General features: G+C 42.6%; 2 protein-coding genes across 2 annotated transcripts; one reads left to right on the forward strand and one right to left on the reverse strand.

Annotated features, from left to right (window-relative positions):
- Window positions 1-1,103: 1,103 nt before the first annotated feature.
- Window positions 1,104-5,415, reverse strand: ALG2 (ALG2 alpha-1,3/1,6-mannosyltransferase). The gene is made up of 2 exons (XM_065879485.1): window positions 5,062-5,415; window positions 1,104-2,604 (listed from the first exon to the last, which is right to left on the reverse strand). Exons 1-2 carry the CDS (start codon window positions 5,407-5,409, stop codon window positions 1,702-1,704), a joined length of 1,251 nt encoding a protein of 416 aa, XP_065735557.1. The 5' UTR covers window positions 5,410-5,415; the 3' UTR covers window positions 1,104-1,701.
- Window positions 5,416-5,559: 144 nt separating this feature from the next.
- SEC61B (SEC61 translocon subunit beta) lies at window positions 5,560-14,270 on the forward strand. The gene is made up of 4 exons (XM_065879428.1): window positions 5,560-5,873; window positions 6,071-6,168; window positions 11,061-11,162; window positions 13,987-14,270. Exons 1-4 carry the CDS (start codon window positions 5,871-5,873, stop codon window positions 14,072-14,074), a joined length of 291 nt encoding a protein of 96 aa, XP_065735500.1. The 5' UTR covers window positions 5,560-5,870; the 3' UTR covers window positions 14,075-14,270.
- The last annotated feature ends 3,137 nt before the right edge of the window (window positions 14,271-17,407 follow it).

Raw genomic sequence — 17,407 nt, forward strand, 5'->3', positions numbered from 1 at the left:
TGACAACATTAAATTTGGTAGTGATTTAAACATTAATAAAATAAAATAAAATACTCCTGTGGTATAGACTGATGTGATAAATCACAACCTGAAACTTCATGCTCTAAAGAACCCCAAAGAACAACATAGTAGCGCAGCGCGAAACCACACGGAACTTCGACAGTTAATTTTTGATAACCCTAAATTGCAAAATAGCTAGTATTTATAGAGCCCATACTATATGCCAACTACTATTTTAAGTACTTTACATATATTATGGTAATCCATCACAACCACCCTATGAAGAAAGTACAAGAGTAGTTACTCCACTTTACAGATGAAGAAGCTGAGGCCCAGAGATTAAGCAATTTGCCCAAAGTCACACAAGCTGTTAGGCTCTCAAGTCTGTGCTCTTAGAGTTGATTAATGTGGAACCTTTGGCTAGTGATCTTTGCTATTTCTAAAAATGAATTTAGCTTTAACGATATGTGAGAAAGTGCTTTATGTTTATTTGTACTTAGACCAATAGGTAAATAATGAACTCTAAGACTGGTCAGTGCCACCAGAAGGTCAGAGAAAGTGGAAGGGGAAGGTCACTTCCAGTTCGGGAGCTGGGTAGAGGGTCAAGGAAAGCTTCACAGCAGTGGCATTAGGCAGGCCTTGAAGGATAAAAAGCACTTGTGTCGGGCTTCCCTGGTGGCGCAGTGGTTGGGAGTCCGCCTGCTGACGCAGGGGGCATGGGTTCGTGCCCCGGCTCGGGAAGATCCCGCGTGCCGCGGAGCGGCTGGGCCCGTGAGCCATGGCCGCTGAGCCTGCGCGTCCGGGGCCTGTGCTCCGCGGCGGGAGAGGCCACGGCAGTGAGGGGCCCGCGTACCGCAAAAAAAAAAAAAAAAAGCACTTGTGTCTTACACTTAGCAGGCGCTTACTTAATAAAACACAAATATTAATGAAGCTGATGACTCAGATAACACTAGGAAACAAACCCTAACGAAGATGCACGCTGCACACGTGACAATAGCCATTCATTCCAATATCCAGTTAACTCTAGTTTCTGATTCAGGCTTGGCTGTCTATAGTCCTAACACCACCACCATAGATCACAGAGGCCAAAATCTAGTATTTTGTCTCTTCCTATGATAAACATCATTTATTGTCATGTCTGTATGCAAAAACACAACAGATCATCTTTGTTAAAAAAAAATACAAAGCATTCTTGCTATGGATCCAGGCAAAGGTATGACTAACAAAAATTTCCTAACAGAGGTCATTGAACACTGAGGTGGACTGATTCTGGAAACTACAGTAAGTGTCTTCTGATTACACTATGAAGCCAAATTAATCAACTTTGATGATGATACACTTAAAGTGTTAAAACCAAATAAGGCACAAAATAACTCAAAATTTATTCGTACAGCAACAGTCTAGAGAACATATAATTAAAATATTCTGCTGAATGTGAAATTGTACCATATTTATATCTTAATCAACATTGGTAAGACTCAGAATTATTACAGCCTAAAAGATACTATTTTTTTCTAAAAAAGCAGACTGGGAGATATGGGGGTACAGGAAGGTGATTCAGATTTAAGATTCAAGTATGTTAAAAAAAAAAATCTCTTCTGCCTTAGATACTAGGCTTTTTTTCTTTGGTTTCAAAACTGGGTCAACAATCTACAAATGTGATGTTAATGAATACAGCATAAACACCTGAAAAAAATCTGACTATACCAGCAGCTTGGTGACATATTGGTAAAGCTGTTCTGTAAATGCTTCAGGGGAAAACTTCTCTTTCACCCTGGCTCTTCCGGCCAGTCCCATTGTGGCCTTTAAGGAAGGTTCATGGATGAACCTTTCTATTGCTTCTGAGAAGTCAACTGGGTCAGGCTCACACAGAAACCCTGTGACGCTGTGGACAATGGACTCCAAGGGCCCGCCTGAATTAACAGCAATGACTGGGCACTGCATGTACATGGCCTCCAAGGGAACGATGCCAAAGTGCTCATTGCTTGGTGTGTAAAGCACACACATGCAGCCGTGGAGGAGTGAGATTTTCTGTTTGTCCGAGCAAGACCGAAGGAAAGTCACGTACTGGCCTAGGTCAGACTGCTGGACCATTTTCTTCAATTCCTGGTAGTGTTGTACATTCTCCAGGACTCTCTCATCATAACCACCTGCAATGATCAGATGAACTTTGTCCCAATCTTGGGATGACAATCTTCCACGCAGCTTTACTAGGGCTTCTAGTGCCAAAGTCAGATTTTTCTTCCTTTCATATCTGTTGATGGAGAGGAGTATGAATTTTTTCCCCTTGGGGACTATGTCATCAAGCTTTTCAAGAACAGCTGAATCAAAGCTGGTGATATTCAGAGATGGGTAGAGGACATCGGGGTCTATGTGAGACAGGGACTTGAACGTTTCCTTAAAAATGGCAGCTGTGAACCGGCTGTTGACCAAGATGCAGTCTGCCATGCCTGTGGTGTATTCCTCTACCCAGTCAATTGGGGCCCTGTATAGGCGCTTAATAAAAGAATCTCTCCTGGTGAGAAGCAGATCTGGGAAGTGACAGTAAAACAGGATTTTCTTACGCCGTCTGGCCAGCTTGAACACTGGGATACAGGCAGACACCTAGCCAAAGCAAAAATCAACAGCAGATGAAGTGACTGGTCAACTAAACTTCAACCAAATCAAAGAAACAGATACCTACCCTGCCTGCTAGTCTGTGGGCCCTTCATGGGCAATGTCTGGTTCTGCGTTGTGTGCCCCCAGACTCTCACCTGGTACAATGCCTGGTATACAGAAAGCTGGCAGGCAGTTTCTGGATATGCGCTAAATATTTAAAGCTGCAAGTCCAGTGGTTTCCTCTAGAACAGCACTGTCCAATGGAAATAAAAATCTAGTCACTACACTAACAACTTCTTAAAGGTTAAATTAATTTTAATGTATTTTATGTAAGATACTATCACTTCAAAATGTAATTAATACTTAGAAAGTTGATGAGATCTTCTATTCTTTTTTTCTTTTTCACATTAAATCTTTAAAATCAGATGTGTATTTTACACTTACTGCACATCTCAGTTCAGACTAGCCACATTTCAGGTGCTCAATAGCCACCTATGGCTAGTGGCTACCTCACTGGACAGAGCCACTCCAGTATCTTCCTCGTCCTAAGGAAGTGAATGAATGAACTATAGTAGTTTAGAGTGTAGGCTCTGGAATCAAGATTGACAGGGTTTGAATTTCAACTCTACTAGCTAGCTGTGTGACCATGACCAAGTAATATACCTCTCTCTCTGGGCCTCAGTTTCTTCTTCTGTAAATTGGTGACAATTTCAGTTTAAAAAAAAAACCCATACAGTTTTTGTCATTTTTAAATGCACTGGTGCATGTAAAACATGTAAGAATTTAGCACACACTATGTGCTCAGTATTTATTGAAATGTTAACCATAATCATTACTAGAGACTTTCCTGTTGGGTAATCTTTACAAGTCAATCTCCGGCTCACTTAACACCTGAAAAAGGTGAGCTTTAGGGATATTGAGGGATTTATCCAAAGCTACTTAGAAAATAGCTGATATGGAACTTGAATCCAGGTCTCCCACTTCCAAGCTCGGTTTTTTCTCTATCCACTACAGTCTCAGCTGCCTCATGCTTACTGACTAATTTTACACATGCAGGATATTTGGTAAATGTCCACGTTTCTCAAAAAGAAATAGCGTGTACACAAGCAAGGATGATCAAAAGTAACTCAGAAGTAATAATTAAAGAAATACAAATACAAACGTGATGCCATTTCCACCTATTAGTTTGGCAAAGAATAAAATGCCGATAACATCCAATGTGAACAAAAGCATGGAGTAACAGGCTCTATCACTGTGGGAGAGTAGAATGACAGAACAGTAGAATGACAGAAGACAAATCTGGCAAAAGCTATTGACATTTAAGATGTACAACTCTTTGACCTACCAATTTTGACCTACCAATTTTATTATTATGAATTTCAAAGGCTATGCTTGCAGAAGTACAATAAAAAAGGCATAAAGATGTTCATTACAACACTGATCTATTCACAAAAAACTGGTCACACTGATACTGTCCTTTAGCAGAAGAATGTATAAATGATGGTACAGTCAAACAAAAGCAAATTTTCCAGCCACTATGAAGAATGAAGTGAATCTCTAATATTGATACGTAAGGATATCTCAAGTAAAAATTTTTGGTGAAAAAGAGCAAGTTGTCCAATAGTAGGTGTGCCATAATCCTAATTATTACAAATAAAATATGTCTATGAACAGACATCATATGCTGGTATAGAGACAGACCATTTCTGAGAGCATACAGAAGAAACTGTTAACAGTGGCTATCTTTAGGGAGCGGAACTAGAATGGGGCTTTTACATTCTAGTCTTTCTTATTATTTGAATTTTTAGTCCTGAGTAGGTGTTACTTTTTAAAATAAATATTTTTGGGGATAAAAAAACAAAACACAGAAAGAGTCTAGAATAGCTAGAGCCCAGATCCAGGTGGACATTATCTACCAAGGTAAAGAGCCTGGACTTTTCTCCAAAGACTAATGGGGAGCCATGTTAAAGTTTTAATAGAGACATGACATGTTTAGCTTAGGGTTTTATTAAACACATGACACTGCTGAGGAGCGGAGTGGCCTGACAGCAAATGCTACAGTGGGATGCATGTGGCTTGGAACTAGTGTTAAGAGAAATAATGCAAAACATGGAAGACATACAAAACATGACTGAAGGCTGACTTCTAATGCTTGCGTTTCTTAGAGAGAGCACCAAGGCCCACATGCTTCAGAATCTCCCGATGATCCAGTGAAGATGCAGATTTCGGGGCCCCACCTCAGGGGCCCAGGATGAAAACACCTGAGAGTGGGGCCAAGCAATCTGCCACTTTAACGGGTCCACACTAAAGTTTGAGAACCACAGTCTCACTCCCACTTTGATCTCTCCAGATCAGTTCCGATCTTTCCGAACCACAGACAGGGAGAGGTCAGCAGAGGTCATGCGGCGCGCCCTCAGTAGTGAGAAAAAGAGGGGCGGCGAGGGCCGGTCGTGGCCACCTCACCTGGTCGCACACTACCACGTCGAACTCCTCGTCGCCAAGGAACAGCACGTACAGAGCCAGGAAGATCATGCGCACGTAGGCGCAGATAGCGGCGCCGCGGCCGCCCCAGCCCAGGCTGCGAGGCAGCCAGTCCCCGGCGCAGCGCACCGGCAGCTCCCTGCTCTCCGCGAAGCAGTGGCCGGGGTCGTAGTGCGCAGTCCAGATCTTCACGCTACATCCGCGCGCCCGCAGCGCCAGGGCTGCGTCTACAACCAGCCGCTCGGCGCCGCCCACACCCAGGTCCGGGTGCAGAAACAACACGGACGGTTTAGGATCCAGGTCCTCATCTTGGCCCTGCTCCTCCGCCATAGCCCGGGAGCCGCACCTTTACCTCTCACGCTTAAAGGCTTCCGCACAAGCTCCTTCCTCCAGCTTCCCAGATGGCCCAAAACGGGGACCGACCACGCCCCGCGGCGCGTGCGTCGGTTAGGTCACGTCAGCGCAAATCTGTAGGTGCCTAGTAACTGCCGGAGTAAATTTCTCGTCTCATCATGGCTAGATCCTCCCATTGGTTGAGACTGGATTCTAGGAAGGACGCTGTGATCCAAAGGAAAAATACATGATGTCTGTAATTCCCATACAGCAGCTCACAGGGTCTCCTCTTGCAAAATTCCTACAGGCATATCGTAGGACAGCCCAGGCGTCCCTGGAGTCAGCGAGGACCCTGCCAGCAGGTCTGGGGGCGGGACCTGAGTCAGTCCCTCCGGCCGCCGGGCTCCACCGCTTCTCCGCTGTCCACTTCAGCTTCCTGCCACCCTCCTGTCTCCAGCATGGTTTGTGGCCTCAGCCGTCCCTCCTTGTCCCGGCTTCTCCCAGGCGCCGAGATTCCTGCCTTACGCTTTGTCCTGCTTCCGCGGCTCCCTTGTTTTCCCCAGCCCCCCGTGCATGTCCCGGTCTCGGCCGTCAGAGCCTGGGGTCTGGGGGCCGGCCGGCGGCGCTTACCAGTCTCTCTCCTTGTCTACCTCTACAGCCTGGTCCGACCCCCAGTGGTACTAACGTGGGCTCCTCAGGGCGCTCTCCCAGCAAAGCAGTGGCCGCCCGGGCGGCGGGATCCACAGTCCGGCAGAGGTAAGGATCTTGCGACCCTCTCGGCTGTGGGCTCCGAGGGACAGGGCCCAAGAATTCGTTGGTCCTGAGAAGGAGATCCCGGGATGTTAAGATTCATAAGGGCAGAACGAGCTAGCTGCCTGTGATGTGACCGTAGGGGTAGTTAAAGACTTCTTGGTCTTTTGCGTCTCGAGAGGGAGGCAATATTTTCTTCACACTGCTCAGCTTTGAGTACCACTCTTGAAAAAGGAAAGTTAAACTGGAGTAAGGTCATAGACAGCATTGAGAAAACCGATGTCATTAAAATGGTGTCTTTAGACCTGAGCTCTTCACTCACATTTCTATCTGGAAGTCCCATACACACTCGGTCTAACATGACTCGTCTAATGCACAGCTCAGTCTTTCCTTTCACCTCAGCTCCCGCCGCCAGTTGTATCTCCCTACGTCCATAAAGCACTGCTGTAAACTCGTTCACTCAAAGCCAGAACTTCAGCGTCATCTTGGATTCTTTTAATGCTGTCTTTATCCAGTACGTTTATATTGTACATGAAGAACAACTCATCTGTTTTTTCCTTCTCCATTTCTACTGCCTCAGTTTAACACTCAGTTTCTCACATCTAGAGAATTTTCTACCTAACTCGCCTCCTCTCCAGATCATTTCCACTTTAATGCATCTTCTGCTCTGATTCTGGCACACTGCTGGTTAGTTTCTTGTTGCTGAACTTAAACACGGTGGGGAGGTGGAGAGGGTTACCAAAGCTCTTGATGGTGGGTTTTTTTTCCCCCCAGCCTAATGGCTTTTCTTCTCTCTCTCCTGTGATACAGCAACAGTGAGCTTATTACTGTTTTCTGAACTCACTGGACACCCCCCCCCACCCCCACCCCCACCCCTCCGGCCATTTGTGTATATTCTCCAAGACTAGGCTCAGGGATTATTTCCTCTTGAGGCCTTCCCTGACTGCAAAGGCAACAGCAGCTACTAGTCTTCTCTTTTACTCCCAAGCATTTTGTTCATACCCTTCTAATAGCATTTATGTTTCCATGTTTATCTCCTTCATTAGACTTTGACAAAAACTGTCCATCAGCTCTATCCTACCATTAGGCTGACACAATAAATGATGAGTGAGGGAAGGAATCAAGCCACCCTGTAATCTTGGGATTTTTTTGAAGGAACCAGTGGGGGTTTTATCTAGAGAGGAAAAGACCTTGAAGAGATACACAAAAACTATTCTCAAGGATGTGAAGAGGGATGAGACTTCTCTTGTTGGCTACAGTAGGTAAATCTAAAACTGATGATTTGAACTTACATGAGACAGATTTCGTCTTAGAGCAAAAACAATTCCAGTAGAACTGTGAGAAATGCTAAGATGACCCTGAATGATTGTGAGTTCCCTGTCATCAAGATGTTCAAGGTAAGGCTGGGATGGACCAGCTGGGAAGTGTGTCAGGCTGTGGTGTAGGTTATTTGGGCTTGGGGTGCTGTCTTGTTCCCACGCTGGATTTCAAAGATTCTTTGTGCTGGAATGGAAAATCTGTCCTATCGGTACAGTTCCTTGGGGAGTGGGTCTAGTTAAGGAGAATTGGTAACACTGTGGCAGAGAAGTTTGATCATCTGAAAACTCTTAAAAAAAAGAGAAATCATGTGTTTATCAAATAAATGAAACAAGTATTTACTTAATAAAATTGAAATAACTGCTGCACAAGTGAAATGGAGAAACAAACATTTGAGGACAGATGGAGCTTATCAAGTTGGGGGTGTTGATGTCTTTTAGAATTCACTACCGCTGGGGCCAGTGTAACTCAACAGACCATGGCTGTATGTACTGAAAGACCCTACAGAGTTCCCATCTAGAATCTTGGCACTCTTCTAAGTATTACTTCATGAGTGTAATGTAATAGGTATTGACTGTTCGAGAATATATTCTCTCTTTGTGAGTCTGTAAGAAAAAGTTGAAGCTAACAGTTAATAATAGTGCTGTGGATTATGTAGTCCACAGATTTGCATTCTGTCTCCAGTTCAATGAGGTAATAGAAGTAGAACCTTGAGAATTAACTATGGGATTTAAGGTCAGGCCAGGGTTGGAGTCCTTGCTCTGTTACCACAGTATAAACGGAAGTTGCTAGGATGAAAAGGAGCAATAACACATTGTAAACTGTAAAGCCTTAAAATGCTTCAGTGTTCAGGATTTTTTTTTTGAATTTCTTTTTATACAGCAGGTTCTTAGTTTCTGTTTTATACATATTAGTGTATACATGTCAATCCCAATCTCCCAATTCATCACAGCACCCCCCCGCCATGCTTTCCCCCCTTGGTGTCCGTACATTTGTTCTCTACATCTGTGTCTCTATTTCTGCCTTGCAGACTGGCTCATGTGCACCATTTTTCTAGATTCCACATATATGCATTAATATACGATATTTGTTTTTCTCTTTCTGACTTCACTCTGTATGACAGTCTCTAGTGTTCAGGATTAATGGGAATCAGGCATAGTAAGGTGATGGACTAGCTGGGGTATTAAGGAAGTCATCAAATAGTTATTGAGGGTACATGCCAGGCACTGTTCCAGTCATGAGGCTGTATCTGTGGACAAGCTAGTCAGGGTTTGACCTCATGAACCTTATATTCCAATGTAAGAGACCATAAACAAGGCAAATAAATAGATAATTTCAGGCAGTAAGGCCAAGAAGAAAAATAAAGTTGTGTGGAGACTAGAGGGTGGGTGAGGATAGGGTGTTCAGAGTAGGTGACAGGTGAGTAGAGACCTAAAAGAGACAAGGGAGCAAATTATGCAATGGTCCGGGGAGGAATAGGCTTCCTAGACAGGAATAGTTAAGTGTAAAGACTCTGAGGTGGGAATGAGCTTGGCTTCTTTGAGGAACAGCCAGAAGACCACCATGTTAGAACAAAGTATGTTCAAGGTTGGTTATGAAAACCATTGTGTTAGGGTATAGGAGGAGGGAGCAGTTACACAGTGGCCAGAAAGAAAGGGTAAAATAGACCCCAAAAAGAAATTTAGGAGATTAAAATGGGCTCTGTTAACTTCTACCTAGCTTCCCGGTAGGGGGGATGGGAGGTATTTTGAGTACATTTTTGGTATTTCTAGGTGGCCTGAATCCTCTGCTATGTCTGTGTGCCAGCAGATGTAAGAAATCTTCAAAGAGCACAGACTGATTCCTTGGGGGCTCCTGGAGATTTTGAAGACAGGAACTGGAGTTGGGTGGGTGTGGGAATAGTAGAAAGTACCTGGGTCCTAGTCTTGGCTCAGCCGATGACTTCTTATGTCCACACTGGGTTTACCATCTAGCTCAAGTTCCTTTTTATGAACGAGGAAAATTTCACGTACCTACTCCACCAATTAGATGATGTGTATCTGTGTGTGTGAAAGCTCTTGTAAGTGTATGAATTTCTCTGTAAATCCCTGTACAGTTTACAATCAGTTTTCCCATAGAAACAGTCATACAGATGGAGTTAGAAGTTCCCAGGTGACCATGTAGCCCATAATTAATGTGTCTGAAATGTAATCTTTTTAGTACAGTACATCAAAATCGTTTGACACGAATTGTTTTTAGATTTCTAGCATGAACACAGCTCTTTTTGCTGGAGCCCACACTGGAACCAGGACTCCACTCTCCCACTCCATGCAGCAGGGCAGGTTCCCTGAGCTCTAGGCCAGTGCTTCTTGCATTCAGAGTGTGGAATCAAGTCTGTGGTAGGGTGAGGTGGGGATTAGGAACCAGAGTTGGGAGGCAAGAAGAGACGGTGGGGACAGGGTATTCACTTTTGGTTTCTCCCTGTATGCCCGTCTTTTTTCAAAAATCCAGAACCAGCAGTCCACGGATAACTGGAATGGGATTTTGAGGGAGGGTGTGTTGGGATTCGGTTAATGGCGAGGGGTGGTGACGGGACAGGGCTTTCTCTCTCTTCCTTTCCCCTTCCCTAGAATTTCTGAGTTGGTGATAAATGGGCTGAAGGTTTCTTCTGACCTCATACTTACTACTTATTTTTACGTGGTACCAGTTTTGCACTGAGGGGAAATGAGAAGTGGGATTGGAGGAGTGCTGTGTGGGAGAATAGCTGTTGGGGAGGGTTTCCTAGTGACCGAGGAGAGGAGGGAAAGGATTCCCTGGCTTCCTTCCTGGTCAGTGGCATTAGTGCTGTTCGCTGCTTCTGTGTGCCAGGGCTGCCCTGCACCACACAGCTCACTTCACAAGCCTTGATCCCTTTGTGAGGGACAAGTTCTGGTTGGGTGTTTCCTGCATTTTTTTTCACATCCTACCTCTGTCCAGGATCTATAGTCAGTATATCAAAATAATGAAAACAGATTGCAAAATAATTTTTCATAAAATATATACTCTGTTTTGAGACTTGGATTACAATTACAACTTATGTTTTTTGTCTTTTTTGTAGAAAATACAGTAATTTAAAAACATTTTAAAGTAGTCATTTAAAAATCAGGTAATAGGGATTCAGGGTATTTTTAAGCAGGAGTTTTTTACTTGACTTCACAAAAATACATGTGAAGTGAAACTGAAGTGCACTGTCCAAACGAGGTGCCCATATGTGTGAGCAAGTGGATGGGCTCAAGTCAGAACTGGGTCCACAGCCGAGCGTGGCTGCCTGCTGGCTATGTGGTCTTTGGCACTTTGCCTAGCCTTTTATGAGCCTCATTTTCCTCATTTATAAAATGGAGATGGTAAGTACTTTTCTGGGTTATTGTATGCATCAGTGTATGGTGGGTACTCAGTTCTTAGTGGTTATGATCAGTGGAGTAAAAGCAAGCAAAAGCAAGGAGGTATTAGCAAAGAAAAAGTTAATATTTTGGTTCTTTACCAGTGTAATGGTAGCATATGTTATAATGCTCTGATAAGGATTTCCAAGAAAAGGCCATTTGTCACGTTTTTTCTCTTCACAGGAAAAATGCCAGCTGTGGAACGAGGAGCGCAGGCCGCACGACCTCAGCAGGCACTGGGGGGATGTGGCGATTCTACACAGAAGATTCACCGGGGCTCAAGGTGTAAGTCCTGGGAGCAGACCTTGTGTTTCTGTCCAGAATCACAGAGCCCTTTGGCAGCACTCTGTCTCTGCCACCAGTGGTGTTTGCTTTGATGAGATTTGTAATACACAGCAGCTTCCTTTGTGCCGGGTGGGCGGGGTCTGGTTTGTCCATATAGCAGCCAATTAGTTTAGGGCCTGGAATGACATCTGTTTATGGTTTGAGTGAAAGCAAGGGAACATCTTCATGTAGCTCTGTTAGAATAAATGATGGGAATAGAGAGAACTGGAGGGAAAACGGTTTAATTAGGTGAAATTGCTCTTCATTTGGTGTTCTTGTCCCACACTGAGAAATAGAGGAGTAACCATTTGAATAGGAGCTAGGTGATTTTTCAAAGCTCTCCTGGAGGCATAGGCTGATATTATTGCAGTCTAATGGGAGTTTCTGCATTAGGCTGTGTTACCTCCTTGCCGTTGGTGGGTGGTGACTGGATCCGTATCACTTCCTAAGTTCTAGGCCTGGGAATGCTCATTAGGTGATGGGATATGGGCATCTCTGGGAAGCCCTGTCCCCATGCCTCACCTCGCTTTCTGGTACTGTGAAACCTAATCCCACAGGTTTCTGACCAGGTAGGCTCTAGGACACCACTGCTTACAGCTGTTTCCTGACTGAATCCAGTGGATGAGGAATTGGAATAATGACAGCAGCTCTCATTCATATAGCACATCAGGTTCAGAAGCTCAGATTCATAGAGGCAAAGCTACTTGTCAAAGACAAACAGTCAGCAAGAGCTGGAACCAGATATTCAGGGACTGTTAAATTCCATGCTCTTTCCATTCTGCCTGTTTGGTAACAGAGACATAATCAGATTTATTTGGATTAGTTTAATTAACTTGACCAGTAGGTTGACTTAGATCACAAACTTAATTTAGAAAGACTTGCCTAGAATTCTTGAGGTTTTGTTTTATTTATTGATTTTTATTTTCCCCGTTATGACGAAGACTTACAAGGTGAGAATGTATTTCAGGAAATAATTCTTGGGGTTGGGGATGTGTGAGTTGGCAGCGTTTTGGTCCTTGTTAGAGGTAATTTTTCTGAATATATCAGAGCCCCTAGCTCTTCAGGGTATTCAGGGGACAACATTTTAAACCTTATCAAGGTGGTGAAACAACTGTTCTCTTGTGGGTGAATCTGGCTTGTTCTTGCTTTGGGCTGTTGTGCAGCCAGGCTTGCTTGCTGTTGTTGTGAGTCCTAGGAATCGAGAGAAGCTATCCCTTTGCAGTGTCATAAACCACAGTCTCATCATACTAGAGAGAGAGGTTTTTGGTGAAAGGCCATAGTTGGGAAATTGTATCCTCAAATCCACATCTTGGAGCAGTCAGGTACCATCTTGGAGCTTGCTGTTGGCTCTTCCTGGGAGTTAGAATTTTTTTTCAGGTTGATAATAGTAGCATTTCCTGAGAGCTTACTAGAAGCCTACACCGTGTGTGTGTTAATATATTTAATACCTCAGCAACCCTATGAGAGAGGTGCTGTGATTATCCCCACTTTACAGACGAGGCAAATAATGTTTGGAGAAGGTGAGTCACAGGGCCACAGTCATAGCTTGTGAGGGACAGAGTTGGTTTCCAGACTCCCTCCAGCGCTTGGAGTCTCAGCGCTGCACTCTCAGCTTTATGCTTTATGGCTGATGTTACCTGACAGCGCTTTAAAGTAAGGCAGTATGATCCAGTGCCTCGTGACGACGATCTCTTCCTAGGTACTTTTAAGTTTGTTTACTCCCATAATTGTACAAATTTTGGAAGAACAAAATAGTGTAGCAGGACTTGGATCTCCGTGCATTGATTATTGTCCACTAGTGGACTCTTGTTACCGCCTGCTCCGCTGGGTTACTGTACTGCCCAAATTATAAAGATTCCCGGGGTCTTTTCCTGTGTCCACCCCCAGGTGCACCTGGGAGGTGAAGTGACATCTTGAATTCTCCAAAACTGTTGTTGGCAAGAGGAGTCAAAAAGATGAGGCCTTTGACTGACATCAGCATTGACAGGTTGTGTAAAATCAAGGAGTTCTAACTTTTAAGAAACCCATGTACTAATTCTCAACCTGGAAAGCATTTGATTTAGGGAAGGGCTGATGAGTAAAATCTACTTCCTTTCTACAGTAAACTAAATATAAATCAAACTTAATTAATGTTGCCTAGAATGTTTGCTCCCCTAAATATGGGAACCTTAAAGCAGTAAAATGAGCACTATGTGTGGAATCAGAAAACCTGAGTTCAGATCCCTCCTTTCCATTCTGGCTCTGTGTTCTTAGGCTCTGTGTTCTCATTTCATAACATTAATATTTGTTTCACCTGTGTCTTGAGCTTGTTAATCATATGGGATCATATATTTGAAAATGCTTCATAACTTATAATGGGATATTCATCTTTGTTATGCCAAGTTTATTGTAGTTAGATGATGAAGATGGTCTTTATTAATTTGAAATAATAGTTTGGTAATTGGATCATTTGCACTTAAAGAGTTTGGGAAATTTTTTAAATTACTTTTTATTATGGAGAATATCAGATGCACGAAATTAAAGAGACTAGTGTCTCTAAGACATTAGATCCTTTTTTTGTATATATTGTAGTATGTTTCATTAAAAGATAAGGATTCCTCCTTTCTAAATAACCGCAATGCTGTCACCCTCAAAATATCCACAATAATAATTTTTGGAATATTTTTAAATGTTGTAAATAATACTCTTCTATGGATCTTAGGTGCTTTCCCCTAGGCAGTCTTTAATATTACAAATATATTAATGTATTATTACTGAAACTAAGCCTGCCTTTTCTTATTTTCAGCGGCCCTGTTCCAGTATTGGTTATGAGTCTTCTGTTCATCGCTTCTGTATTTATGTTGCACATTTGGGGCAAGTACACTCGTTCATAGATTCCGCTACATCCATCTGTCTGTCATCTGAAGAAGAAAGGAAAAAAACCCCAACATATCTTGGACCAAAAGCATAGTGATTTTCTGTTCATGAGAAAGAAATTTTCTGTAAGCTTACTGTTTTACAGGGAACTTAATGAAAACTGATTTTAAGGAATCATTTTTTTCCTGTGGCTAATAAAACTTTTAAATTCATAAACCAAGTCTCATTGCTTATGCCTGGCTGCTAGGGCCCTTAGTCTCTCCACCTTTAGATTTACAAGTAAATATGCAGAAAGCATTTTGTGGAGATTGTTTTTTTGGTTGGATTGACAGTTTCTTCTATGACCATGTAGTCATTCAAATGCACGATACTGTCAGTGGCCCTGGCTTGTTTTCTTCTAGGTTTCTCTGTCTTGGTCATTGTTATTTTGGGTGTTCTGTGGTTTTCAAGGAGTGTGCCTATGACTCCATCAGGCAGATCTGTGTTCAAAGGCAGCTGGTACCCAGCGGAATCGTCATAGAAATCATCCAGAAATCTTGGATGAAATGTTTGCTCATTCTATTCTTTGTCTCTAAAACCATACATAATATTTTTGCCTCTTCTTTCTGTCAGTTCTTAATTCTGTGGGTGTAGATGAGGGGTTTCAATCTATTTGTCACTTGTTGCTAAACCCCTTTTGAAAGAATTCATTTGATAAATTGGATTTCTTATATAAAATTTTGTTTTCGTTTTGGAAATTAAAGACCTTAATAATCAGTGTGAGATACCATTTCTAAACTGAGTTGATATAATTCCAACCAAAAATAAAAATGTTTGAAGCTTCACTTAGCTTATGCTGCCTTCTGGGTATGAGCATTCACGTTTTGGCAGACCACAGGAAATACCAAGAATAGCTCAAAGGTGCGCACTCCAGGAGTCTAGGACTCTAAGCCACAATTTTTAAAGATTGAGATCCATTTAAAACGCCCTAGTTGTCCAGCAGAATCATAAAACGATGAAGAGGTGTATTAGTTTAAAAAAATTAATAATTTGGAAAACATCTTTCTCTAAGCCTATTAAAAAAAATTTCTACAACAGTTTCATAAGTGTTTTTCTTAAATCCTGGCTGAAAAGTAATTTTAGGTCCAAAGTGCCAAATCTAAGTGGTGAAAGTATGTATCTTTAAAAATGATTTCCTAGGGCAATATATGGGTGAGTGTGCTCTTGTAAATCCTAACAGATGGCAAATTATTGGGGAAAAAAATGATGAAAAACTGGTTCCTTTTGATCTTGGGAATTGATTATTACATGAAATAAGTATCTTCATTTTGAAAGTCAGAGGAAAAAGTCTCAATTTTCATTTGGAAGAAATTAAAGATGATAGTATCTATAATAGAATTTTTTTTCTGATATTCATGTTGACAATACTAATAACAGTTAAAAGTTACACATTTAATTTGGAAAAGAAATCTGCTCTTCTGCAGGAGGGGGTCTGTTTTTCTTTGGGGGAGAAGCTGAAGCCACTTGGGGGAGCCATTTGGTTGTAAGGGGAGCACTCTTCACTGCACAGTGCTGCTGTTAGCCTCCTCTGCTTAGCAGTGGTCTCTAGTGGACTGATGGCTGAAAAGTCACTGACTTTTCTGAGCTAGTGGTTTATAAGAAAATGCTAGTTTTCAGTGGCAGAGCAAGATGCTTCATTCAGCAGAAGGAAAATTGGGGGTTGGGCATAAAAATGTACAACATTTATTATGTAGCTGTTTTTGGCTCTGATGAGACAATGCTAATACCATAGCCGAGAGTCTTAGTGTTCAAGCTGTTCCTTTTTCTCTTTTTCTTTTTTTCCAATTTTTAAAAATTGTGGTAAAATACACATAACATAAAAAGTACCATGTTGGCAGTTTTTAAACTGTGCAAGTCAGTGGTATTGAATACATTCAGATTTTTGTGCAGCCATCACCACTATCCATCTCCAGATCTCTTTTTCATCTTGCAAAACTGAAATTCTAAGCCCAGTAAATAGTAACTCTACTCCCCCTCCCCCTTCCCCTCAGCCCCTGGCAACCACCATTCTACTTTCTGTCTCTATGAATTTGACTTTCTAAGTACCTCATATGAGTAGAATCATATATTTTTTCCTTTTGTGACTGACTCATTCCACTTAGCATAATGTCCTCAAGATTCATCTATGTTTTAGCATATGTCAGAATTTCCTTCCTTTTTATGGCTGAATAATATTCCACCTATGTATGTATCACATTTTATGTTCCTTTCTTTTTAAATAGGGATTCCTAGACTGTTGTTTCCTAGGGGATCATGAGCCGTTTATAGTAATTTCAAAAACTTAACAAATTAGACCTTGACCTGCATTGAGGCTACCTTGGCCCAAAGAATCCTCAAGCTCCCTCGACTATGGGCTAAAGTCTAGCCATTACTGAATGGACACAGCCAGCACATGCTGAATAGAAGCTCTAAGTGATTAAAACTGGGAAAGTGAATTACATTGTAACTGCAATTTGAGCTGAGCCTTGTAAGTCACTGGGGAACAACCATATTAGGGAAAGCGCCCAAGAGTCCCTGAGGCTAGTGAGGGATGGAAAGACTAAGATCTCTGGGCCCAACAGTGCCTTGAACACATTCCAGTAAAAGAGTAGACAAGAAAAGATCTATTCCTGGGAGAGGCGAAACACGTTATATACCTTCTGTTTTCACACCTGTCCTAGTCTAGACTCCACTTTTTTTTCCAGGTGCTAATGTCCTCATAGGAAGAATTGAAAAAAAACTTCTGAAATGCAAATGTTGGCATCAAGTTAAAATGGATGCAAATGTCTACAAAGCTGGCTTCATTCAACAGGAAATACTGTACAGTATGTGGTGTTCCTATGCACAGGAACTCCAGAGCTGCACTGCCCCTCCCCTCAAGTGCTGCAGGAGGAGAGTTCCGGCCAGGACCAAGTTTTTGCACAGGCTCCGGATGCGCAGGCTTAGCGGCCATGGCTCACGGGCCCAGCCACTCCGCGGTATGTGGGATCTTCCCGGACCAGGGCGTGAACCCATGTCCCGTGCATTGGCAGGCGGACTCTCAACCACTGCGCCACCAGGGAAGCCCCCAGGACCAAGTTTGTTTGACTCTCTTAGGAGGTCTAAACTTACTGCACTTACGACCCCATCTTCCAGGCTTGGAAGTGTTTCTTACCTGGGTTCAACTGCTGGCCCTGCCATTTACCAGTTGTGAGATCATAGGTGTCTCACCTCTGTTTTTTGGGTCTCATTTTCCTTAGCTGTAAATGACTATAGATATGATAATTCCCACCAAATAGGAAGACTAAATGAGAAGAAAGATCCAAGAGTTGCTTTGTTAATTAGCTAAGAGT

The sequence above is a fragment of the Phocoena phocoena genome, chromosome 6 (genome assembly GCF_963924675.1).
Source record: "Phocoena phocoena chromosome 6, mPhoPho1.1, whole genome shotgun sequence".
In the NCBI taxonomy this organism is placed as follows: Eukaryota; Metazoa; Chordata; class Mammalia; order Artiodactyla; family Phocoenidae; genus Phocoena; species Phocoena phocoena.

Bases quoted from the DNA above. Each gene is read 5' to 3' on its own strand.
- SEC61B (XM_065879428.1), top strand. The intron at 6,169-11,060 runs GTAAGGATCTTG...TTCTCTTCACAG, and splicing joins GGATCCACAGTCCGGCAGAG to GAAAAATGCCAGCTGTGGAA. The intron at 11,163-13,986 runs GTAAGTCCTGGG...TCTTATTTTCAG, and splicing joins GATTCACCGGGGCTCAAGGT to CGGCCCTGTTCCAGTATTGG.
- ALG2 (XM_065879485.1), bottom strand. From the start codon at position 5,409: ATGGCGGAGGAGCAGGGCCAAGATGAGGACCTGGATCCTAAACCGTCC. The intron at 2,605-5,061 runs GTGAGGTGGCCA...TGCTTTGGCTAG, and splicing joins ACGTGGTAGTGTGCGACCAG to GTGTCTGCCTGTATCCCAGT.